Raw genomic sequence first — 24,991 nt, 5'->3', positions numbered from 1 at the left:
GTTCAAAAAATTAATGTAATCTCATGAAAAGAAGTTTTCTATTTATTACAATAATTCAATTTTAATTAAAAATTTGTAACAGTTAATGATATCACAACAGAAATTGAATACAGATAAAAAATGTTATGAACGAAAAAATATATACAAAATTTGAGAGAGAAGATAATCACTAAGGTGAAATGAAAACAAACACTGAAAACTTTTTTTGAAAGAAAAATAATCAGTACTAAATTCAAATTTTCCTTCCAAAAAAAAAGAGATTAGAAGTCTAATATTACAACAAATCAATCAGCAAAAGGTGTTTCAAAAGCTAATAAACGAAAATTTTTTGAAAATTCTAAACAAACAAACGAATGAATTCTCCATCACAAAGACTAATAGTTCTAAATCCAAAATAATTTTATCAGAAATTACAATAACTTAATCTGAGTATAACTGCAAAAAATTCATCTTTTCATTTTAAAAAAAGGAACTACATGACAAATCTTCAGCTTCTGTCGAAGCGTAGTCACTCTTTTTATCTCTGCCGCTGATTGCAAAGTCGACGGCATCGGATACTGTCATTATCACAGCACCAGCTGGGAAGTGCTGAATAAATTCTCGTTTCAATCTAATTAAGCTTTGTCTGTCATCATAATTTTCTGATAAGCAGGATCTAACTGACTCAAAATAAGTAGAAGAATCAATTGCTTCCAAGCTTGGCCTCTCTCCGTTGACAATCTTCTGTCCAGCAACCTCTGCCTCATATTCTCCAAATGGGATTTGGAGTGTTAGACATTCCCAAAGCATCATCCCAATCGAGAATGAAACTGTTTTTTTTGAAGCTGTTGCATTTCTGTTAATCATCAGCTCTGGTGCCTTCCATCTCATACACTCCTTCCTGTTGTCTTCATCATCCTCAAATGCAGATGAAGGTGGTGGTGAACTTTTTCCATTTCTATTTGAGGATTTCTGATCAGAGGAGGATGAAACAATTGTCGAGGCAGAAGAGATGGAAGATGAATCTGAGTCTGAAGAACAATCAGAGTGCATAGCAATGGCGATGACCATATGCTCGGAGAACAGAACAATGTGAGGACTGAGATTGGCAAGTGAAGAAAGAGGATTATCCATTTCATCAAATGAGTGGAGCGCGAGATTAGCCACCCAGAACAGGATTTGAGCAGCTGTTTGCTCTCTCTCCTGAAGAGTGTCAATTGCCATTTCTTTCTTCTCGTTCCTTCCGTGAAGCAACATGAACAGCGAATCCCTAAGGTCCACAATCAGCTTCTCATGTGGCGATGAGCATGCCATTGCATCCACCAGATTCGACATGGATGACGTGGTTGGGCACAGACTCTCTGATCGAACAAATGTGGATTCTGTATCTGAAGTGTCTGTGGTTGAAGTGGATGAAATGGATGGTGATGGAGTTCGCTTCCTTGAAATAACATCTTCTTCCTTCTCATCAACTTTCTCCAGCACCCATTCTGGAATCTTGTCTGAATCTCTCCCAAGGATGTATTCAGTTGAACCGCTCTCGCTCAACAAATACTCTGATGATTCTGAATGCTGAATTGTTTTCTCGTACACTCTCTTCTTAATCCTCTCTTCATTCTTTTTCGCTTCCTCCCTTTTTGTTCTTCGCCATTGCTCCTCTGGCGACATCTCCATCGTCATCATCTCAATCAGCTTTGGATCCTTCCTCACTGTATCTTCCACGATCACCTCAAGCTCTTCTGTTCTTCTCTTTGCTTTCTTCCACCGAACAATAAAAGCAACCGCAATTATCAGAATAATAAAAAGGATTACTGACATCACTATCACAATTATTATCCACAATGAACTTGAACTCTTTTCTCCTTTAACAATATTGTCTGTTAAATTTGTCTGCACTTCTGTCTTGTTCTTTAAAATCCATTGTGCTGTTGTTGATGATGATGAAAGCCCACCAAATTGAATTGAAATAAAAACTTCAGCTTCTGCAGGTGCAGAAGAAATTGCTGATGATGGAATATTTGCATGTACTTCCGTTTCTGAAACATAATCCTCATCTCCGAAAGTATAGTTTTCTTTAATATGAAGATCTTCCACTTTCGTGATGAAGAGCAAAGATAGTCCACAAGGCAAAAGAAGAGATCCTGTGCAATTAAGTTTCAACACATCGTCTTCTTCAACAGCCTTCACATGACGAAGAGAAGGAATAAACAAAACTGAAGACACATCACTGATAATTCCTTTCAGTTGGCATCCTTCATTCAGAATCCAAAATGATGTATCGTTCATTAATCCATCTCCATTTTTATAGCTGATAACATTCAATTCTCCAGAATCTGCGCAGATGATGTTTCTGCGAACAGATGGATACTTCTCTACTGACGGGCTGTTATTTATAAATTCTCCTTTTTCAACAAGTATATTCCCTCCAGAAATGGTCATGCCTCCAGTAGATGAATTTTCGATTGTTGTATCTTTCAACGCAACAGAGCTGTTCACTGCATCCACAAGAGATCCGCTCCATTTGCATATTTCTCCAAATTTTTCATTCGTTTCATGATTTTTCTCATCCGTTTCTGGGAGGTCATTGCTTCCGCTGATAGAGCACGATGAGAACAAAATATCTTTTGAAGAATGAATTGAAATTGTATTCCCTTTTTCACTCGATGAAGAACAATTGTTGAAAGAACAATTAATTATGTCAAGAGGAGCGTCAGTTAACTTTTCGATAAAAACAGCACAACCAGATGGACCAGCAGATGAAATGTTTGCAAAATTTAGAAGAGAAAAAGATGTTCTTGTGTGTTTGCTAACCTCAAGATGTGCATTGCCAGAAGAATGAAAATAAATGATTGAGCCTCCAAGCAGGCTGGTGTTAAAAACTCTAACATTGGTGACGAATGTCGTTTCAGATATTTTGAAAAAGTTTATTGCATTATCCGATAAGATGAGCGAGGATAATATAATGTCCGAAATGCTTAATGAAGAACTCTCAACTTGAAAATTGACAATAGAATGAAGCGATAACAATTGGTATCTGACCTTTTCCATAATTAATGATGCTGCAGATATTCGAAATAATTGCGAAGCAAAAGCAATTGAAGTCAAATCAGTCGATTCAAATGTGGATGACAAAATCTTCAAAGATCCATTCACAGCATAGAAAATAACGTTATGCATTAAATGCGTCTGAGGAGAAAACTTAAATGAAATGGATTCAATAATAACTCTTGAGAATGTGTTCAAAAGTGAATCACGAGTCTTCGAAAGATCTGATGAAAAACTCACATTGCTTTGTTCTGTGCTAAGCGCATGCATTGAAAGGTTTTTCAAATCAATTTCGCTTTCAATGAACGTTTGCTGGTCAATCATTAGCCTGCTCTCGAATGTGTGGACCAAGTGTTCAAGTGCATAACCCAAAGAAATGCAAGGCTGTTCGTAACTTCCGCATAGCCTCGAATTTGTGGAAGATTTGTTTGGTGCATTTGACACTACGATGGTGGAATCCTGATAGATCGTAATAAACTGCATCAGATCTGTATCATCAGTGTGATCTGTTGTATCACAACCAGAGAACAAATGCAGCTGCGATGGAATTGTTCTGAAATCGAGTTTAAATTGTGTTTCATTGATCTGCGAGGATATGTTATAGCATTCCACAAATACGTTCCAGCCAACATGAGCCAGATTATACGCAAAAGATACGCGATTTAAAAGAAAATCGAGCTCTTTGTGAGATTTCGCTGAAATGAACAATGCACCTCCTCTTCCATTCGAGTAACTACAATTGCATTGCGTAAAGGTACTGTCGGTAATCCTCAGAGATCTTCCTTCATGCAATGAAAACATCACTGCGCCTCCTCTTGTTGAAGAAGGAGCAGAACAAGATTCAAAAGAAGTATCATTTATGTTTAAATCAACTTGCTCTCCTTCCTTTTCAGACTGGATAACACTTGCTCCTTTGTTGCTTCTTTCAATCGATCTGAAAGTTGATCCATTGATAAGTATATGTGTAATTATTATTTGCTCATTATGAAACGATTCTTGATCAGCACCAATGCGAATAGCACCTCCTTCATCGATAAAACTTGAAATAATCTCCAAATTATTAAAAGCAGATTCGCATCCAAATGAAATTACAAAAGCATCTTTTTTGTTCTTGTTGTTTTGAATCGAAATATCATCAATTTGAAGCTTTCCCTTCTTCATAATAACGATAGAATAATCGTTTTGATCCGCCTCATTTCCAACATTTTCAAAAGAACAATGAGCAAATGAAAGCAAATCACCTGAATTTATCACAATTGTTTTTAGAGTATTTGTTCCAACAGCTTCTATTCGAAAGGCTATATCCAAAAATGAAAGACTTCCTTCATTACTCATTGAAGGAACTTCTCCCGTTGATGCGTGAGATTGAAGATAAAATCTGACACTATCTTTATTGTTTTCTTGCAACTTAGGCTTTAAAAAGCAATTTGAAAGATTAAAGTGATCATTAATTATAGCAGTATCTCCTACATAAATTGTCCATTCTGAAAGATTCATATCTCTTTGATTTATTGCCTTTCCGAATGATTTGCACGGCACATCCACACTTCCACAGCCTATCAGATCGAAACTTACAGTCGAAAGATAAACATTAGAATACACACGAGGGATGAAAAAGTGAAGGAGATCTATAGGCTTGGTAAAAATTATGTCGTTTCCAATCAAAAGGTTCTCATCGTAATTCATGCCATCGAAATTTATATTTAAAGTATTCATCGATACAGACTTACTCAGATTGTTAACTTCTAAAAATATGTTTTTCCCAAGAAATGCAGAATTTCCTTCAAAACTGCATGTCTTAAATAGAAACGGCTCTTCAAGAATTGAAAGGAACGCATTCAAGTATACAAAACCTCCTTTTCCAGATGTATTTGAGCATTCACAGTTGTTGCTACTTGATTCATTCAAAGAAAAACATTGACCCTTTTTTAAATAAACGCTTAACGCCCCACCTTTAACACTGCTTGGCGCGCAAGTATCTCGGAAATGTGATTGATTTATTTCAACTGTAGATTCAAATAGCATCAGTGAAGATGATGATAATAATTCAGATAAAGTGCATTCACTGATTGTTATCTTTCCATTTGTTGATGAAATAATGGCATATGATATCTCAGATCCAGAGATACCAGAAAAAGAGCAAGAAAAGATCCTTAATAATTTGTCTTCTTCAATTGATGGTACAAATTTTATGAAAGCAGATGCAGAAGAAAAACTTGGATGAAGAGAAAAGCATAAATTTATTAGATTTGCATTATTTCTAATACTAATAACATTCCCTGAAGAAATACTTGAAGAAGGATAAACATCGAATTGAGTAGTAGTTGTTACACCAGTCATTTCGCATTCAAAATCGTTCATCTCAATTGCTTCTTCAAGCGTCACTATTGAATTTATAATTATATTTCTATCTATCAATTCAAATCGTAAGGAAATAAGATGTGATAATGATGCACAAGGATATGAATATGTTCCACAACCACTAAAGTCACAACCATTATCTCCGCAAACATATCCAGTTCCATTAAATTCAACAAAAAATGCTTCTAATTCGATTGGAGCGTTTTCATTTCCTTCCTCAAATCCCATTAAATCCCTGTTTAGCATATCTTCTCGCGAAAAGTTTAAAGAAGTTGCATTTATTAATTCCTTCAGGCACCAACATTCGATGAAGATATTTGATCCTCCTTTTGATGCGCTGCATTCAGTGAAGGAAGTGCTTGTCACAATAAAATCGCTTGCACCTTTGTCAAACTTAAGGTACATTCCTCCACCATATCCGTTTCCTGGTAATAAATTCTTGCATGAGCACCTGCTGAATGAGGTCTCTTTTTCGCTCACGCCAATTCTCAGCGAACTTCCATAATTCGACTCAATCCAAAATCCACCACCATTTCCATCTTCTGTTGTGCAATCCTCAATAATAACATCATTTACTGAAAACAGTTCATCGCTTTCAATAACTTTTTCAAAGATACATCCGCTTCCGGTCTTTCTTGAAATGTCTGAAAATGTTGTATTAGAAATATTAAGTGAAGGTGCTTGTAAAGAGCATGGCTTAATATCAAAAACAGGCTTGCCAGAAAGGAAAAAAGAAGAAACATTACACATTCCAATTTCTGTTTTTGAATTACATCCAGAAAAAATAGCTGCGGTCAGGCTATTTGAAGTGGGAGGACAGCTTCCTTTGATAATGCAATTGTGTATAATAAGCTCGCCTGAGTTCGTGCTATGAAAAATGGTAATTTCTGGAGAAGCATTTTGACTCAAAACAATAACGATATTTTCGATTTTCAGAGACCCTGTCCCAACTTGAAAGAAAGATCCATTTGTTGAACAACATTCTATCTCTGGAACGAATGTTTCGTTTTTTCGACTGATACAAACAATGTTTTCGCCAATTATTATCTGTGTTTCTTTTATCAGAGCGCTCTCCAGAATGATCGAAAAGTTGGTCGACGGTCGAGCTTGTGTCACAGTGAACCCTATTGTTCTGCATTTTTTGATTTCAAGCCCACAAACATCAATATCTAAACCATTCTCAAAATTCACCAAGCGTGATTCAAGTGTCGTTGGTATCCAATTAACAATTTCTTCTTCAGTAGCCCACATGCAGACTTGATTTTCAACTGAAGTTGTTAAGCATCCAACAGTGGGATTTAATTCATCAGTTAAATTATCTTTATTATAAAGACGAATGTCGTTTCCACTTTCTGCCGTATTGTTGAAAAAAGCGCAAAAAAAGAAGAGCTGAATTTCCGAATTTTGTGGTATTTTTTGAAAAAAAAGATATAATCCTCCTCCAGTTATTGATGAGCAATTCATTGTCAATGTATTAAAAAAGGGAGCTGGATAGTCTGAATCATGATGCATAAATCCTCCACCATAACTACTTGAAGAGCAATTTTTTGCAACATTCATATTCACCTGATTATTGGCTGTATAGTTCTTGAAGTATACAGCACCACCGAAAATAAGCGCTGTACAATTTTCAAAATTGTTGAAGCAATAACTATATTTTGTTTGAATATCACGAACTGATATAGATCCTCCAAAATTTCCAGCTTGGCATTGCATAAATCTTGATTCATTAACATTTATAGTGCCAACATTATCTGCATATATAGCACCTCCAGAATTTAAGCTGCTGCAATTGCTAAATGTGCAGTTGTTTATAGAAAGATCTGCTGTTCCATTACCATATAAATATATTGCTCCTCCGTTAGCTTCCTTTACAGTTAATCCTTCGGCCGAACAATCTGACCATGAACAATCATTCAATATGGTCGTCTCATTCAACATTTCGCGGGTTCCACTGTTTAAAGAATGTTTGCATTCAACAAATGTGCTGTTCAAAGCTTTCAATAATTTGTACTGACTCCTTTGTGTTGGCATAATCCAATTTAAGTTTTCATCTGCTCTTCTAAAGTTGCTGCATTTAATAATTGTTTCTAAAGAGATTGAACTTACTAAAGATTCATTTTTTTCATTTTGTTTTGGTAAAAAATTTGACGAAATATTCGAGAAGCAGTTGAATTTCATTGAGTTATAAGCAAACATTCCTTTAAAAAGATACGAATAATCTTCGACTACTAAATTTGTAATGGCTGAATATTGAAGTATGAAATTTGACCATTGAAAAGGCGATAATGCAAAGGAAGGAAATACATTTGTCGGTCTACCAGAGTGCGAAAAGGAAATATTTGAGCAATCTATTAACCCTTCGTTAATTTCTAACAAGCATTCAACATCGATACAATTTCTTAACAAGCTGTTTTTAAAGCTTATTCTTGAAGATTTCCTGCATCGAATTATTGGGCTGTGAGGTAGGTTTATGAATGTGTGAAAATGAAAATCAACTGTTGAGTTAGTCGCATCAACTTTTGCAGAAATAATTGAGCAACAATTATGTTCATCACATTTTGCTTCGTACAGGCAAACTATCACGCAAAATACAAAAATGCATCTTTTCATTTTCTCAGATCATGTAAAGCATAATAAAATATGATTGAACAAAAAACTTGTCGAACTGAACAACATTTTGAATAGTATTCAAATTCATGTTAAGCTTATGTTTTCAGAATTGAAAATTTTAGATATTTCAAGTCTTTGAATTATTTTCGGTATCTTTTATATTTGATAAGTTAGAGGATTTTATCGCGGCTTTTTTTTTTATCGGGAACAAAATTTTCTGGCTCCAAAAAACGCTTTTGAAAAAAATAATAAAAAAATAATTTTTCAAAAATAAGATTATTTAGATCAAAACACAAGATGCAATTGTTACCTTAATAAATTAACAGTTTGTGCAAAAAATACCTGACAAGATCAATATCTCAATAACAGCATGTGTAATAATTCTGATAATTTTCCTCTAAATACATCTCATCAATGCAAATTCAATTGATGGCCAAAACTTTCAAAATTGCATCATTTGTACACAAAAAAAATTTTTTTTTGAAATATCGGAGTAAGTCAAAATCCTATTACTCCGAGATTTCGATATATATTTTTTCTGTGCATAAACAAGGAAGTTATGAAAGTCTTGTATGTCACATGAGTTTGTATTGATGAGATATATTTTTGAGGAAATTTGTCAGAATTTTTCTTTTTGCAGTTATTGAGATATCGATCTTGTCCGGTATTTTTTGCACAAACTGGATGTTGTATCGACAGTCACTCACCATTCATGCTAATTGTTAAAGTTGGAAATATTAATTCTTTTATTATTATGGTTATTTCGGTTAAGCAAATTTGTCTATCTGGGTGATTATTTTTGAAATCATAACTTTTTTCGGGTTGCAGACTTTTCAAAATTTGCTTGTCATTGAAAAGAGCTTTTGAATTAAAATGCTTGATTTATCACAACTGTTTTAGGATTAAGTGAATCAGCTGAAATCAATATTCAAATGTCTTTATTGAGCCTTTTCACTCTTCAGTGATCATTAATTCATATTCAAAGGAAATTCTTGAACTGAAATTTTTGAATGAAAAAATATGACTTCAAAAATTATCACCCATCTTTTTACTGGAAATGTCTTTTGTATTATCAACTTTTTGAACATCTTCATTTGAAACAGTTTTAACAGGATTAAATCCAAAATTAGACCTGCACTTCATTTAATCCTTCTTGTCATTAAAAACTTCAAAAACAAAAGTTTCATTAATTGGTTCCTTCTTCAACACCTGCAAATTTAGAAAGGTGAAAATACCTTCAAACGTACTAATTGCAAAGGCCCTCAACTGCACACCGAGCCTTGTCTGCCAGGTTCGAACCGGATATATAAGGAAAAAGGTTATTGAGAAAAAAAACATGTTGATGACTCGAAAACAAGAAAAACGAGTCAGGAACTACTGAAAATTTTGAGAGATAATAGAAAGCAAATCACACCGAAAACGCTAAGAGCCGTTGTTGCGAAAGTTTGTCATAAAACGCCTTCTCACAATTTTCATTCGACATTCAAAAAAGGCATAGCGAGGAATTGATGATCGTCTTTTCAAGAGTGAGAAACGAAAAAAGAATGAAAATATTTGAACAAAGCATTATTTCATGAAAATCTCATTTAACTTAATATGTGTATGAAAAGTATTCTTCAATGATTTTATGTGCTAATGAATCAATTTTTCTTGCCCATGAAGACACAAGAAAGATGAATCTGATATTGGGAACAAATGGGGGAAAATATGGACTTTCAAGCTTTTTGTGCACAAAGAATGAAAAAATAGTTTTACTTATAACTTTATTTCGCTTTCTCAAATATTAAAATTAATTCGATTTTCATTACTGAAAACAAATGTCATTGATATTAAAACATTATGTTTTGTGACCTCTTATGTATTTCAAAAAATAATCCCATTTATAACAAATTTTTTTATCACAAAAAGTTCATCTCTGGTGCATAATTTTTCTATGAAAATGCCTGAAGTCAAATATTTTGTCCAAAATGTTAAAAAATCTGAATAATACAATAATACACAAAAAAAGCAGTTTCTATTGAAAAAATTGTTTTTGTGAAGAATTTTCAAAAATAAAAAATTGACACATAATTAATTAATGAATAAATTGATATTTATTTTTTTCTGTGTTAAGCAACATCACATATAATCACAATAAGAAATAGTCACAAAAAGTCATGCTAAAACAGATGTGATTATATCCGATTTTGAATATTTAATAATTTGGGTTAATTTTTTATCGGCTTGTTTGAATGGAATGCAATTGCAAAAATTATTTAATTTTTTCTTTTTTTTATAATATGGGGCTTAATATTTAACTTCATACATTTTCTTTGAATTATTTTGAACTTTTCATTGACTTTTTGAGATTAAAAAATACAATTAAAATGGGATCGTTTTTTGACGTTCGTGAAATGTTGGAATACTTTATGTATTTATTTCAACGATGTCTGAAAAAGGAAATTAAAATCCAATTTATTTAGAAATCTTAGAAATATGTTTAAAGTGATGAGCTAAACAAATATTTAATGTTTAGTGGATATAAAGCTTGATAGTCCGTATTTTCCCCTATGCAGTTAAGCAATATTGTCATATTTTTTATTAAAACATATTTTTAAAAATTAGAATAAAAATTATTTGTGATGAAAAAATACATCAAAATTAAATTAAAATCGAAAAACTTTCAAACGAAGTCGAAAGTTGGAAAAACTTTAAATTTTCAAAAAGTCGGCGAAAATCAATAAAAGGTTAGAAAATATTTTTATTATGTTTTTATGTGTGATTATTTTTTTACCCCCAATTTTTTCATTAAATATGTCGGTTTGAAGATATGGAGCAAAATATTGTCATTTAAGAATTTTCAATAAAAAATTATGAACTTTTAATTAAATTTTTGTGATAAAAAAAAAAATTAATTAATGTAGTGTGACATCAAGCTTATTTCAAAAAATGATGTTATTATATCAACGGTATATATATATATATATTTATGGGAAATTCTTTTTGAAAAGTCGCAAATGTTTAATTTTCAAATAATGTTTAATCTTCATTTTTTGCTCAAATATTATTTAACATTCACGTAACTTCACTTGAATGCATGAAATAGCATTATCCAATAATGGATTCCATATTTGGAAAGTTTGGTGTGTGTCAACAAAAATTTGAGCAAAATTTGAAAATCTTGATTTATTTGAAGATTATGCATTTGTAACTTTTCAAAAAGAATTACACACGTGGGTGATTATTCTTGAAATCATATTTTTTTATACAAAAATTTCGGCGCAAATATATTTCTTAAATATCGATAAAAAAAATTGAAAAGTGAATAGGTTTTTGAAGACATTTTCATCTCATATTTTGAAAAAATCCTTGATTTTTAATACAATTATCATGCTTCTTTTCTTTTGAAACAAAATATTTCTTTCGAAAGACTTTCAATCTTTGAAAAATCAACACCCCGAAAAAAGATATGATTACAAAAATAATCACCCATATATATTAATAGCTGATAGGAAAGTCCGATTTATTTTGAAATCTGAGTGAGTTAAATAAAGTTGTGAGTGAAACGAAAATAATATGATTTGTGCAAAAAAAAGCTTGAAAGTCCGCATAATGGCAAATGGAGAAGATCCTGGTACCACATGATCAATGCCATTAATTTAAAGAATTTTATAATATTCTCTTGTTGTACTTATAAGGTTTTAGGGTTTTGACGGATTAAACAAGTTCATATTGGATATTGTGATGGATTTGGGTTTTTCCTAGCAAAATAAGGGTTAGGGTTAACCCAAGAAAAGATTTTCAAAATGAAAATGATATAAATAGTGAGTCGGATTACCTTGGGACCATGATCTACTCAACTTGCCCTTATTTCCCTCCATATGTTATGAATATTCATAAATGAACCCTGAAAAGTGATAGATCTGTTTTGTGACGAATCAACTTTTTTTCAAATCAAACATAAGCGTTTGAAACGACAGATAAACATTTGAAATTTGAATGAAAAATTTTCGATTTTGAATAATTTTTGGTGTAAGTTATCATCAACCAAAAAAAAAAAAAAAAAAAAACCTTAATAACCAATAAATATCCATAATTTTTCATTGTGAAAATAATGTTCTTTTAGCAAAAAAACAACCAGGAAAGTTTCAACAATCAAATAATTTCTCTACCAATTTAAACATGACTAACACAAATAAAAATTTGACGAAATGCATTATTCTGCTACTTTCTTTTTCAACACTGTAAAAGATTTTGGAAGTGTAGAATCACATCCATTCCAGCAAAATAATGATGTAAAAACGTCGTTGTAGAAAGAGTGATTAGGACTATTAAGGCATGCGCGAAGGCAATCAGGCTGATAATTGCATTCAACAAGAATTGGAGAAACAGAATACACAAAGTGGCGTATGCCATCTACAATCTCTTCCTTTACACTTCTCTCTAACATTATATCCAATCCATACATTGCTCTGCAATTTGGAGCAGAAATTAACTCTGGTGGAGTGTACTGATTAGGTTTTTGCTTATTCTCTTTATTTTCATTTTCTGCTGATGTAGTTGATGCTCTTGTGAAAAGTTCAACAACCATTGTTTGAATTTTTCCCAAAACTTCTTCCCAAGTATTGTTATCATCAATCAAAATAGACTTCTCTGAACTGAACACTTTGTGTGAAGCTGTATTTAATTTTTGCATACATTCATTTAATCTGCAGCGCCTGTTGTTCTCTTTGTTGTAAAGATCAATAAATTCTGTGTAATCCATCTGCATCCACTTCACTTTCTTCTTCGACTGAACATTTGGCCCTTCTTCATCATTAGCATAGTTCATCACAGTAAAGTGCTTTTCGTAATTGTCAAATGTATCAAGTGAATAAGGAACATTTGCCAACCGAATCCAGAACCGATTGTACATCAGCACTACTGGTTCTGGATGATCTTGCGATGGAAGTGAATGAAGGAGAACAATAAATCGAAGATCAAACTTGTGAAGAGGCGGCTGGTTGTGGAATGGAAATGGCAGCGACTGATTCGGAGAAAGCTCCGAAAATGGAACCGGAGACAAAAGAGGAGAAGAAAGATAAAGAGATGAAATTCGAGGAACGGTAAGTTCGCTTTGGAGTTTGATGTGGGTTAATGGAGACGATGAGCATGCAGAAAATGGGACAAACTGAGATTCAAAAGGATAGAAACTAGACTGCAAGACAGATGAAGTACCTTGCTTGACCGAATTTTGTTTATGTGCAATGAACAGAGATGCTCCTTCAGTTAATAATGGAGAGTTTGGATAAGGCAAATAGCATGGAGCAATCACTATGTTCATTGAGCGCGCCATGTTCCAGGGCTTGCTTATCCACACGGACGATGGAGCAAATGATGAGTCTTCGCTCAGAGCAGGTGCAGACAACTCATTCAAAAAGGCAACCAGCTGTTTGACTTTTGCTTCAGCATTTGGCTCACTCAGGCGGAATGTTGGTAAGAAGAAAGGCGAAGGGGACGAGGAAGGAGACGATTGGAGTACTTGAGGAAGGAAATGCTTGTATAGAAATCTTTCTTCACCTGGATATTGATCAACAAAGATGAATGGAAACTCTTTCAAATCACTCTGGCCAGATTTGAATTTTTCGTTCCATTCATCATACTTCTTAGAAAAGAGATCAACAGCTTCTGCAACAGACGCTTCTGGAGAATTTGTTTGCTTTTCAGTGTTTGAGCTGTTTGAAAAGAATGGCCCAATCTTGCTTTTTAATTGGGTAATAATGTCTGAGTGCTCTCTTAAAAAGCTTCTGATATCCTGTGTAATCCAGAGGATATGTGCATCAAGAGGATTTTCTGTAAGCTCAAACTGAGGAGCAGATAAATACGTTGCAACAAGAGAAGAATCTGTGTATATTTTGATTTTTGATCCACTACCGGATGAAGGAATTGAAGACGTAATCGGTAAATGGATATATTTTGATGAATGCGGAGAACTCGAAGATGATGCTGATGATAACGATAATTTCACAGTTTCTGCTTGTTTAGAATGTTGAGCATTTACTTCAAGCTTCATATCTTCAATTTTCTTTGTCTTGTTTGTTGCTGGTACTCCCTTCAACAATTTGTCTAGTATTTGCTTGTACTTCGTCACTGTGCACTGCTCTTCTTTCTTTTCTGAGAATATTAGTCCATCCCAATAATCTCGTGTTAACACCTCTCCCTTCCACAGGTCACGTAATGGCCAGCATGCCATGACCATCACATTCTGCACCTTCTCGCTCGTTTTTGTTGAACCATCAGACTTTTCTTTTGTTCTGAGAATAACACAAAGATTCCGACAAGCAACATTTGGGCACTGACTGTTGTGCGCAATACCCGATCCCAGCTCATCAGGAAGGAACCACCAGTGCTGCGTGACAAGTGTGCTTGATGGCTCTTCATTCTCTGAATTTGAATGGTCAGATGATGAAGAAGCAGAACTTGAGGTATTCTTGATGATAACATCGTAGCTCTGAGAGATCCTCCAGAATGCACTTGTGCCTCTCATCACTCTCGCTTCGTGCTCAGCAAGAAGAACAAAAGGATCCTCAAATTTATTGCGCTTTGAACATTTTGACTCAAAAACTTTAGCAAAGTTGTAATGAGTATGTGGTGATACACCATTGAACTGTTGAAGGCAAGGGAACACACGAGTCACAAATTCTTGATAGATTGTTGAAAGTTCTTCGAATTGAGAGGCAGACAGAGGCAATGATGATTTCTTATCCGAATTTTCAGTTGATAGAATTTGTTGATACAGTTTTTTCTTTTCCTCTGAAAGTGAATTGTCTTCCTGTATCAATTTTGGAAGTACAGTCACACTCAAATCAGTCCACTCCAAACGTGTCAAATTTCCACACTCAATCAAATAATTCAAAACTGCTAAAGTTGGAGTGCGCTGTCCAACATTTTCATCCTTCTTTTCTGATTCACTCATTTTCACCAATGAAATATACTCTTCATACAGTTTCAATGCTAATTTTGGATTTTGTGAAACATTCAACACTCGCAAGTTAAGGCATCGAGAGAAAACAGATGGAGAAAGTGAAGAAAGATTCCTGTTAGTCAATGAGATTGAACTTAAGTGCTCCAAACACAAATCATCTGGATGCAGAGAAAGAAGAGGACGACAATTTGGTACAAACTTGTGACAAGAAATACGGTTCTGTGTTGTTATTGATGAGCAATATGGATGATACGCGAACTCATCATCACAGTCATCGTCTTCAGCATTGCCTTCTTCCTGTTCAGTCTCCGTTTTTTCGCTTTTTTCATCAACATTTGATGGCAATTCAGATTCACAAACAGATGGAACACGATTGAGAGTCATTTCAGCTACACACAACACACCTCGTTCTGTGTAGTTGTCTAAGAAATGCCCATTTAGCATCTCAATACGTTTGCATAGCGTCTGAACTTCTGCTTCAGAAATTGGTTGTTTTTTCTGTTTTGAATCTTGCTCATCTGCTTTCAATGAACTTTCCTTTTGAAGCTGTTCCAGAGAAATACGATCTTTCAGCCAGAGCGCAGTGAGAGACGGTGCACACAACAAAAGTAATGAACGAAGTGCATCTGGAACACGAAGAATGTTGCATCTGCACAATGAAAGTGAAACGACATGGTTCAGCTTTTCGAAAAGCTCTTTGAATTCTGTCTGGCAGGAGGAGCTTGATTGAGAAGCTGTATCATTTAAACTGGCAAATGCACAGAGGACACTTTCAGAGAGTTGTGTGTCATCGAGTGTGAGTGAATATGCAGAACTGTCTTCGCTTGAAGATGAGGAACTTGAAGACGACGATGATGATTCAGCTGATGAAATATGATTGTCAACAGAAAATGGCAGACTAACAGTCTTGATCATTTCCATGAGTTGCTCCACCGTCTCAATAACTTCAGATGGTTCATTTTCATCTTCTTCAGTTTCATTTTCTTCTTCTTCATTTGCTTCCTCAGTCTGCTCATCATCATTTTCATCACAACCTTCGTCTTCATCTCCGTCAAAATGATAGTCAACACCTGTTGCTCTCTCAACGAACTTCAGAATGTCGCTGTTTTCCCGAAGATCTGTCGACACACACTGTGATGTGGATGTATAATCTGTGTTTGAAGAAGACGAAGAAGTGCACAATGAATAATTGTGTGAAAACAAGAACAGTGTTGACTCCTGCTTGATTGCTGGCTGCAGCCGATTTGCTGATGAAGTGGCTGATGAAAATGAAGAGCCATTTGTCGAAACTGTTTGGATGTCTGGTCGAACACAAGTCACCAAAAGCTGAGGCGAAATCACGTTTTCATCAATCAGCAAAGCAGACGGCGCATTTTGCTCGCTTGCCTCTTCTTCATTTTCTTCATTTTCGCTATCTTCATTGAGATCTTCAATTGGCATTGAAATAAGATGCTCTCCACTCTCAAATCTGTGTTTGGTGCAGTCATCAAACAGCTTTCTTATCAAATGAAGAGGAAACGAAAGCGACAGAAGCTGCTCAATGTTGTCTTTCAGAAAGACCTCATATTCTGACAATGGAGCAGCAGCTGATTCTGCAATGTGGAAAAGAGGGAAAGGCAGCGATTTTGGTGTACCAAGCGCTGAAACAGGCGCAGGCATATCTGACGAGTTCGGAACATACGGAGACAAAATGGTTGAATAGAAGTCGCACAGCTTTGCAGAATTTTCGCAATGCTGAAGCAGTCTGATTCGAAGGAGAGACATTGAATCAGAAAGAGGGAGAAGAGGATGACTTCCTGATGTTTGGGGCAACATGTCCCGTGAGGCAGACAAAGAGCTTGCCAATGTCTCCATCCGCTTGCTGTGTGTTGCTTTTATGGATTCTTCAGTCTCCAATAGGTTTGTCGTTGAGGATGACTCAGAGGGAGGCACCAGAGCTTTTAGAAGTGCTGGATTGGAGCAATCTTCTGGCAGAACCCACTTTCTCATCACTGCAACTTCTTCACATTCCAATGTTGTTGGAATACCAATCGCGTCTGAATATTTCTGCATGTAATCGGCTTTGCTTGCTTCCATTGTTGCTTTTTCTTCTGATGATTCTGAGGTGCTGCTGAGAATGGAACTGAGTATCTCTCCAAGTTGCTTGCCGTCTGAGAATACAGTTGAGCCTTTCAGCTGCGATGTCAATGGGAGGTCATTTCCATCAGAAATGTTATTTGCTTTTTCGTGTTCGTAATTTGGTTTCTGAGAAGACGATGCAGAAGCAGAAGCAGATGAAGAATTCCGACTTTTGGATGATTTCTCATCCAAAGATGATGCATAACACAAAACATGCTTGAACGACTTTGAGTTGTGCTGCTCATTTTCAGCATATTCGTTCATCCACAATGCATAGAATGCACAAGGAGAATCATCCTGTGCAATTATCACATCACATTCAGCAATGACTGAAAGAGGCGCCAAACACTCATTCAACGGAATAATACAGTTCTGTGAAGCATTTGAAGAGAAGTTGTTCAGCCAAAATGATGCATATAAATCATCATCGACCGTTTTGTCTTTGGCAGGGAGATTGTCATCTTGAAGGTTTTTTGAGGGCTTTGAAGTCACAACATTTGGAGTTTCTTCATCAAATTGAAATAATGTGGCAGGCTTGTCTGGATGCAAGCATGGAGGAAACCGAATTTTTAGAACGATACCAGGATTTTCTAAATGAAACTGTGAAAAATTATCAATGTTTGAAATTGTTTGTAATTTTAGCGAATAGAAAAGCGAAAAATAAGTGATGATAAAACCTAACATGAATTGCAAACTTTCAACAATTGACCCAGAACATCAGCATCACGAAATATGTGAGATGGAAATTCACCAAGATCAACAAATACCGATGATATTCCATTGTGAGATTTTAAAATCTTACTCAACAAAATTTGTGAAGAACTTGACCGAAGATAACGAGTGAGCTGAAGGTTAAACGTAATTTTACATTCGTCTTTCACAATGACAACATCTTTTATAATTCTGGGGAACAAAGTTTTCATCGATGCTGCATTATTTGAATTTAATTTCGCATTAAATAATCTAAAAAGATTGAAAACAAACAGAATATTTCCGATTGTGCTTCATTAAAAGCATCATAATTTAATTGTTCGGTGAGCAAAATGACAATTGAATGATCTTTTCCTCTTTCATTAATTGCTTCGATGAAATGTTGAGGAGAAAAAAGACTGACGCTTATTGAAATCGAACGGAAGAATTCAGCAGCCACTATTTTTTGAGGATCCCACTCAAAACAATTTGCAAATTATAAAGAAAAATAAAATACAAAACACAATAACACACATCATATACAAAAACTTGCCCAGAATATCTATCAATAAATGCAGCAATTGCTTCTGCCTAAGACAGAATCGCAAATATTTTTAATAAAGCACATTTAACTTTCATTGTATATAAACTATAGCAGACTTGATGAATGGAACCAACAAAGGGTGCAAAAATAATTGGCGTATTTTTGTTCATTGTGTGATCAAATACTTCTAATTTTTTTCACTTATCTTACGAAAAATGTTGAAATAAATATTTATTTTTCCATATCCGAATAATACCAAATAATAATGAAGCGAAATCAACTTTATTAATATTTAACCATTTCAATATTTCATGAGGAAAAATACGTTAATGTATATATAAACAAAAAATCGACAAACTTTTTTATAAAATATAAATTCCCTTTCGAATTAAAAGGTATTTTTTTTTTAACTTGGAAAAAGACTAACAAAGTTACATACAATGTTCTGAAGAGAACATAAAAAAGAACAAAATAAGGAATTAAAAATATCACAATAAAAAGTAATAATATGACTTCACCACCAAAATATAGAGGAAGCATTTAAAATCAAACAGAATTATAAATTGACGAACATTCAAATGGTTTTATAGAAGAAAGAGATGTTGCGAAATTATGTCTTTTTCATGAAAAATGAAATGATTTTCATCCCCTTGCTCCTTTATTCCCCTTTATTCACCTGTTAATCCTTTCTCCTCCATCTTCCATCAGTTCATCGTTTCTCATGTCGCTTGACTCATTTTGATCTTCCATGCCTCCAAATTCATCGCTTCCTCTGTCAACTCTCACTTCCTCTTCTTTGCTGTCTTCGTTTGACAGGCCATCTGTTCCTGTTGTGTCGCCCAATCGTTCATTGGAATCTTCCCTCAGCTCTGCCTCTTTCTCTCTGTCTTCCTTCTCTTCCTTCGATGAACTCCTTCCACCCTTCCCTTTTCCTTCGCCTCGGCTGCTTCCGTCCTTCGGCGAGTTCGCAGATGTCTTTTGCGGCTTCACCTCCTTCTTCTTCGCTGTTTTCCTGTCTCCTCTCTTCACAGAGTCGATCTCTCTCTTCACTTCCTCGTCCTCCTCCACCGCCTTCTGCAGCCTTTCCCTCAGCTCCTTCTCCATCTCCCTCAGCTTCTCCGCCTCTGCCCTGTACTTCCGCTCGTCCTTCGCAAACTTCTCCGCCTCTGCCTCCATCTCCATCCGCACCCTCTCTGCGTTCTCTTCCCTCTGCTGCGCTGCTCTCATCTGCGCATACTCCTTCGATCTTGCGATCTCCTCCTTCCGCTTCAGCTTCTCTTTCATCTGCTGCTGCTGCGCTTTGCTCATCTGCACTGCCATCTGCGACGCCTCCTCCTTCCCTGCCACGTACTCCGAGTGCTTCATCTGGATGATCCGCTCTTTCTCTTCCTCAATCCGCTTCCGCTGCTGCTCTCTTTCCTCCATCCGCCTCCTCATCTCCTCTTCCTTTTGCGCTGCACCTTTCTCCTCCTTCACTTGCTGCGCCTCTTCCTGCTCCTCCTTCTCCTTTCGGATCCTCTCCAGCTCTGCCAGCTTCTTCCTGTGTGCCTCTGCCGACGCCTTCCTTTTCTCCTCCTCCCTCATCATCTTCTCAATCCTCCGCTGCAGCTGCCTCATCTCCTCCTCTGCTGACTTCGCCTCCATCATCGCGTGGTTGCGGATGACACCTGCTTCTGTCCCTGTTGTCCGCAGCGTCATCCCTCCTCTATCTCCCACCCTGCTCGTCCTGCCCATCGCACTCTCTGCCCCTCTCTTCGGCGACGGGCACTCCAGCCGCGACGAATCGCCCTCCCGCTCAGCCACACTCCGCCTTCTGCTCCTCCCTTTCGCATCGTCGCTGTCGCCATCGCCGTTCGTGAGGCTGCCTGCTGTGTGTGGCGGAGTCGCATTCGAGTAGAAGAAAGAGGAAGTCGGCGGAGGAGTAATAAGAGATGAACGCATCGCTGCCCCGCGTCTGTTGGACTTCGATTTCGTTGGAGAGCTAAAAGAAGGAGAGATGCTACGACGAGTGGCTGTTATAACTGTTCATTTAGTGCAAAATTTGAAAGGAAAAAAAAATATTGAATTTAATTTTTAAAAAAATTGATAATTAATAAATATTTTTATTAAATATAAACAAAATATATTCACCTTTTTTGTTATAAGTCGCTTTTTTCCCACTTGGCGATGGAGAACGTCTTCGTTGCCCTGCTCCATTGGGCACAGACAGTGATTGCGAGACAGGCGGAGGCAGAGATCCGTATGCCGAGTACAACTTCTTCTCTTTCTTTTCCTTGAGGGATGGTTCAGATGAGTGGGCAAGAGGAGGGAGTGTGTGTGTGTTGGAAGAATTGAATGAGGAGGAAGAGGAAGAGGAAGCGTAATTCGAAGATGGATATGCACTGCCCTGGTGTTTGTTTGAAATGGATGTGGGCGACACACTGCGAGGCGGCTTCCCACCCGAAGCATAAGCAGCACAAGAGCTGTATGCACCGCCTGCTCTCGAAGGAGATTTGGTCTCTTTCTTCTTCGGAGAGACAGCCCCGTCTTGGCTGGCACCTGTTTTCTGTTTGGACTTCTCGCTTTTTTTGTCGTCTTTGCTGGCTTTTGACTTCGGCTTGATTGCTGTTTTGGCTTTGTCGTTCGATTCTTTCGGCTGAGAAACGATCCAATCGTCAAAGTTGCCTTCTTCTGGTATCTTCCCTTGCTCGAATTGATCTTCATCCCCAGCAAATGTAACTGTCTTTGCCTTCTTCTTCTTCTTCTTCTTTGCAGCCGCATTCTCTCCAGCAGACTCTGCTTTCTCTCCTCCCTTCGCTTTCTTGCTGTCTTTCTCTTTTGATAGAGTGCTACGCAGATGCCCCGAAATACGCGGGCTTTGAGTCTTTGTCTGTTTTGTGTGTCGCTCAGGTGAAATGGATGAGTGACTCTGCGACAGAAAGGCATCTTCTTCGGCTTCTGAACTCTTTTCGCCTTTGGCTGCTTTTTGCTCTCTTGAGTCTTCGTCAATCAAAACTTGCTTCGAGCTTTCTTTATCTTGCGCTCCGGCAGCTCCGTCCTCGCCCGCCTTTTCGCCTTCTTTTTCGTCTTTTTCGTCTTTCTTCTCGCTTTCGGCCGGAGGAAACACAGATGACTGGTCTCTGAACATTGACAATGACTCTGTTGCAACAAACCCTTGTGCTTCCTTGTCGTCATCAAACTTGTCAGCAGGCGGTGCATTCTTCTGCTCTTCTTTGTCGGCTTCATTTTCGGTCTGGTGCGGAATGCCCAGCATCATCTCTATCTGCGCTTCTCGCTGGTTCAGCTGCTCCAACTGCTGATCAAGCATTTCTTTTTGCTGTACTGTTTGCTGAAGGTTCATTTGAAGTTGTTGTTGCTGGGCTTGAGCAGTTTGAGTCAACTGTTGAAGTTGTTGTTGTCCAGCCAGCGTAAGTTGTTGCTGGATTTGTTGAAGCTGTAGCTGTTGCTGCGGTGGAGGAATGTTTGATTGCTGGATTTGAGCTTGTGCTTGAGCTAATTGCTGTTGCAATTGCTGTTGCATAGCAGCCTGTTGCTCTTGAAATTGATTTGAAAGAGTCTCATTTTGAGTCTGAATTTGTTGTTGCTGTTCTTCATTTTGCTTAATAGCAGATTCGGTTTGTTGAATTGCTTGCTTCGTATTTTGAAGCTCCATTTGAAGCTGTTGAGGAGTGTATTGATTTTGAGGTGATTGAGCTATAAAAAATATAATAATAAACAAATACACATATCAATACACAAAAAGAAAGAGCAACGAATAAATCGTTCATACATCTAGGTGATTGAAATGTTGCCAACCCAGCTTGAGAAGCTCCTTGAGCTTGCATTTGCGCAAGTCGTTGTTGAGCAAGTAACTGTTGCTGCTGCTGCAACTGCTGCTGTTGCTGTAACGATAATTGACTTCCAACTCCCTTTTCCATCAAAGGTAATTTGTGATTATTCATCGATAGGTGAATTAAAACATTTAAACCAACCAATATATTATAGTACTTGTAAAAAACCAATCATCAAAAAAGGAAGTAAACCATTTGCATCATCGCTTGTTGTTGCATTTGCGATTGAATTGCTTGGGCCATTTGAGGTGATTGAGCTTGCATCATCACAAAATCACCGAAATATATCCAAACGGTTTGAGTGGGAGTGAATTAAGGTGAAAGATCAAATAACACAAGAAAAATCAGCTTTATTATAGAATTTCATTTATTTTTCTTGGTGATATGATTATATCTAAAACAAAAGGATCAATTTTAAAAGTTTTGTGTCCCCCAAGTATTTGTTCCACTTCGTTTTCAGAGGAGAATTCCACAAAACAGCTCGTTATATCTCCTTCAGGATATGATTGACCAAGAATAAGAGCCTTTCGTATTGAAAATCCCTTAAAGCATAGTTGGAGATCCAACATCGATGCGGTAACCGGAAAATTTCTTATCATGATTTGCTTTGATCTTGGTTGAAATGATGAAAATGAACTTGGAGTTGCAGTTCCACTTCCTCGAAAACTTCGAAATGTTCTCCTTTGGTTCATTTTAATTTCTTGGGTTTTTGGCTTTGGTGTAGAATATTTGGAAAATTCTGATGGATTTTTTTGTGAGATTTCAACTCCAATCATTCTTCCATCTAATTCCTTTCTATCAAACATCTCAACTGCCCGCTCGGCTTCTTCAGGAGTTCTCATTATTATAAAACTATAACCAGCATTTTTTCCATATTTTTGAGGAATATAAATTTCGTCTCTGTTTAAAAATTTTAAAAACCAAGAAATTGACAAATATTAAGTAATAAAAATAACAGACACATTTCCAGCTTCAGAAAAGTACTCTCTTAGTTGTTCTGATGTTGTAGAAAAATTGATGTTTCCAACAAACAAAACACGAGACTTCATTCAATAAAGAAAATAATTTTTTTTATTGGAGATCAAGAGTAAAGTCTTTGTGGTTTTGAATTGCAGATCAGCGTTTCATTTTTAAATAGATGAAGCACAAAAACTAATTAATATTATCATTTTAAAATTAAAAAAAGATCACTTTCAACTTCTGATTGATGGAAATTGACATGTTTGACGGACAAAGAGGAAGTGAAAAAGAATGAAAAATCATAACATTTATGCTTCAACTTCTTCTTCCTCGTCTTCTGGTGACTCAATCTTGTAGTAGCTCATCTTATATCCTTTTCTTCCATTTGCAATGATACGAACCCAATCACGAAGAGTTTGCTTCTTGAGGAAGCGACGTGTAAGATATTTCAAATATCTTTTGGTGAATGGTGGACGTGAAAGAACATAAACTCTGTTTCTCTTCACGAGAGTTCTGACTTTCTTTCCAAAGTTGTGAGTTTTTCCGTGAACTTTGATGTGTTCTTTAAGATATTTTTCCTAATAAGCAAAAAATATTTTGAAATGATTTTCATGAAATGAAGGGGAAAAAAGAAGAAAATCATTTAATAAATTAATATAATACAATTTAAAACAACAAACCAGCTCTCTTGCTTTCAAAATGTGATCTTTTGCTTGTTGATGGCAATCAATCACAAATCTAACATATCTCCTCCGTCTCAGCATCTTCAATCTCTTTGCATGAAAGTCGTTCTTGTTCAAAGGTCTGCCATTCTTTCTTCTGATAACCTTTTTAACTTTCTTTACGACTTTTTCTTCTTTCTTTCCTTTCTTATCTTGAACCTTCTTTGTTGCTTTCTTTGCATCTTTCTTCTCTGGCTGTTTCGCTGGCGCAGCAACTTTTTTCTCTGCTTTTGGTGCTGGTTTTGCAGCTGCAACGGCCTTTGGCTTTTGCTCAGTTTTTGGTTTGCTTTCCTGTGCCTTCTTTGGTGCTTCAACTTTCTTTGCTGCTGGCTTTGTTGCAACCTTCTTTGTTGACTCGACTTTCTTTGCAGGAGCTTTTGATGCTTGTACTTTCTTTTTCCCCTTGTCCATCGCGAAACAAAAGTTCGACAAGATCAAACTAGCCAATCGTGGAATTTTTGTTGAACCATTATTTAAATTTGAAATATTTAATTCTTCAATATCTTGACAATTATAATATCTTTCAGAAAAATTATTTAACTTTTGATTTTTTTGCACTTTGTGAGGCAGTATGTTAATTTTTCAAAAAATTTGAAGAAATTTTGGTGAGATGAAAAAATTCACAAGATTAAAGCGAATTTTTGTGTGTTAAGATATGTTCAACAAAATGATTGCATTTTTATGCTGAAGTTGATTTAATAAGTCCTTTAACAATTTTATCTTTTGTGCAGAGACGAATTAAAGTTGCATCAGCCTCACAACGTGCACGAACCATTCCGCAAAGAGCATAAGTCTTTGACTTTTTAGTCATAACTCCATTCTTATCCAACTGTTAAAAAGATTGTATTTTAAAAGAAAAGCAATAGTGATTATGAGGTTTATACGAAGGAAAAGATATGTGTGAAAAGTCTTTAAGAAAATGAATTCACACTTTTGGAATAGTGATTTGAACGGAAGCATGATCATCAGCAGCAATAATGCGGTTTGTTGCAGAGCTATTGGATTTGATTTATCAAAATGAGACTAAAAAGGAAAAAAATATCATACCATTTGCGCGGAATGTAAAGTTCGATGTTTTCTCCCTATCGCATGAATCACAAAAATTGTTATAAGCGTTTTATTCTTTATTAATGTGAAAAAATTGCAAACTTTTTCGTTCTGCATTGATTTGTCTCAAAGAATTGTT

At 36.0% G+C, this 24,991-nt stretch overlaps 6 protein-coding genes across 6 annotated transcripts; all 6 read right to left on the bottom strand.

Moving 5' to 3' along the window:
- Nucleotides 1–459: 459 nt before the first annotated feature.
- On the bottom strand, nt 460–6,135 carry MONOS_2443 (uncharacterized protein; the record flags this gene model as incomplete). Its single annotated transcript, XM_067872363.1, has 1 exon — nt 460–6,135. One exon carries the CDS (start codon nt 6,133–6,135, stop codon nt 460–462), a length of 5,676 nt encoding a protein of 1,891 aa, XP_067729470.1.
- Nucleotides 6,136–12,053: 5,918 nt separating this feature from the next.
- Nucleotides 12,054–17,982, bottom strand: MONOS_2444 (putative Tubulin--tyrosine ligase-like protein 12; the record flags this gene model as incomplete). The annotated part of the gene is made up of 2 exons (XM_067872364.1): nt 12,054–17,659; nt 17,755–17,982. 2 exons carry the CDS (start codon nt 17,980–17,982, stop codon nt 12,194–12,196), a joined length of 5,694 nt encoding a protein of 1,897 aa, XP_067729469.1. The 3' UTR covers nt 12,054–12,193.
- A 577-nt stretch (nt 17,983–18,559) lies between these two features.
- MONOS_2445 (uncharacterized protein) lies at nt 18,560–22,432 on the bottom strand. The gene is made up of 4 exons (XM_067872365.1): nt 22,316–22,432; nt 22,063–22,201; nt 20,424–21,986; nt 18,560–20,314 (listed from the first exon to the last, which is right to left on the bottom strand). Exons 1-4 carry the CDS (start codon nt 22,388–22,390, stop codon nt 18,966–18,968), a joined length of 3,126 nt encoding a protein of 1,041 aa, XP_067729468.1. The 5' UTR covers nt 22,391–22,432; the 3' UTR covers nt 18,560–18,965.
- Nucleotides 22,433–22,472: 40 nt separating this feature from the next.
- Nucleotides 22,473–23,223, bottom strand: MONOS_18600 (putative RNA recognition motif protein). The gene is made up of 2 exons (XM_067871634.1): nt 23,084–23,223; nt 22,473–23,023 (listed from the first exon to the last, which is right to left on the bottom strand). Exons 1-2 carry the CDS (start codon nt 23,170–23,172, stop codon nt 22,477–22,479), a joined length of 636 nt encoding a protein of 211 aa, XP_067729467.1. The 5' UTR covers nt 23,173–23,223; the 3' UTR covers nt 22,473–22,476.
- An 85-nt stretch (nt 23,224–23,308) lies between these two features.
- On the bottom strand, nt 23,309–24,268 carry MONOS_2446 (putative 60S ribosomal protein L22). The gene is made up of 2 exons (XM_067872366.1): nt 23,764–24,268; nt 23,309–23,661 (listed from the first exon to the last, which is right to left on the bottom strand). The coding sequence occupies exons 1-2, from the start codon at nt 24,214–24,216 to the stop codon at nt 23,392–23,394; spliced, it is 723 nt and encodes a 240-aa protein (XP_067729466.1). The 5' UTR covers nt 24,217–24,268; the 3' UTR covers nt 23,309–23,391.
- A 216-nt stretch (nt 24,269–24,484) lies between these two features.
- Nucleotides 24,485–24,969, bottom strand: MONOS_2447 (putative 40S ribosomal protein S21; the record flags this gene model as incomplete). The annotated part of the gene is made up of 4 exons (XM_067872367.1): nt 24,485–24,634; nt 24,737–24,800; nt 24,853–24,887; nt 24,955–24,969. The coding sequence occupies 4 exons, from the start codon at nt 24,967–24,969 to the stop codon at nt 24,485–24,487; spliced, it is 264 nt and encodes an 87-aa protein (XP_067729465.1).
- Between the last annotated feature and the right edge of the window lie 22 nt (nt 24,970–24,991).

The sequence above is a fragment of the Monocercomonoides exilis genome (genome assembly GCF_001643675.1).
Source record: "Monocercomonoides exilis strain PA203 chromosome Unknown scaffold16-1735695, whole genome shotgun sequence".
Lineage (NCBI taxonomy): Eukaryota > Preaxostyla > Oxymonadida > Polymastigidae > Monocercomonoides > Monocercomonoides exilis.
This window is presented reverse-complemented; position numbering and strand designations above follow the sequence as displayed.

What these genes read in the sequence shown, in the direction of transcription:
- MONOS_2445 (XM_067872365.1), bottom strand. Translation starts at nt 22,390, where the DNA reads ATGATGCAAGCTCAATCACCTCAAATGGCCCAAGCAATTCAATCGCAA. An exon ending in AACAAGCGATGATGCAAATG is followed by an intron (nt 22,202 to 22,315) that starts GTTTACTTCCTT and finishes TTGATGGAAAAG; the next exon opens with GGAGTTGGAAGTCAATTATC. An exon ending in AGCGACTTATAACAAAAAAG is followed by an intron (nt 20,315 to 20,423) that starts GTGAATATATTT and finishes CTAAATGAACAG; the next exon opens with TTATAACAGCCACTCGTCGT.
- MONOS_18600 (XM_067871634.1), bottom strand. Translation starts at nt 23,172, where the DNA reads ATGAAGTCTCGTGTTTTGTTTGTTGGAAACATCAATTTTTCTACAACA. An exon ending in TTTTCTGAAGCTGGAAATGT is followed by an intron (nt 23,024 to 23,083) that starts GTCTGTTATTTT and finishes ATTTTTAAACAG; the next exon opens with AGACGAAATTTATATTCCTC.
- MONOS_2446 (XM_067872366.1), bottom strand. Translation starts at nt 24,216, where the DNA reads ATGGACAAGGGGAAAAAGAAAGTACAAGCATCAAAAGCTCCTGCAAAG. An exon ending in TTTTGAAAGCAAGAGAGCTG is followed by an intron (nt 23,662 to 23,763) that starts GTTTGTTGTTTT and finishes TTTGCTTATTAG; the next exon opens with GAAAAATATCTTAAAGAACA.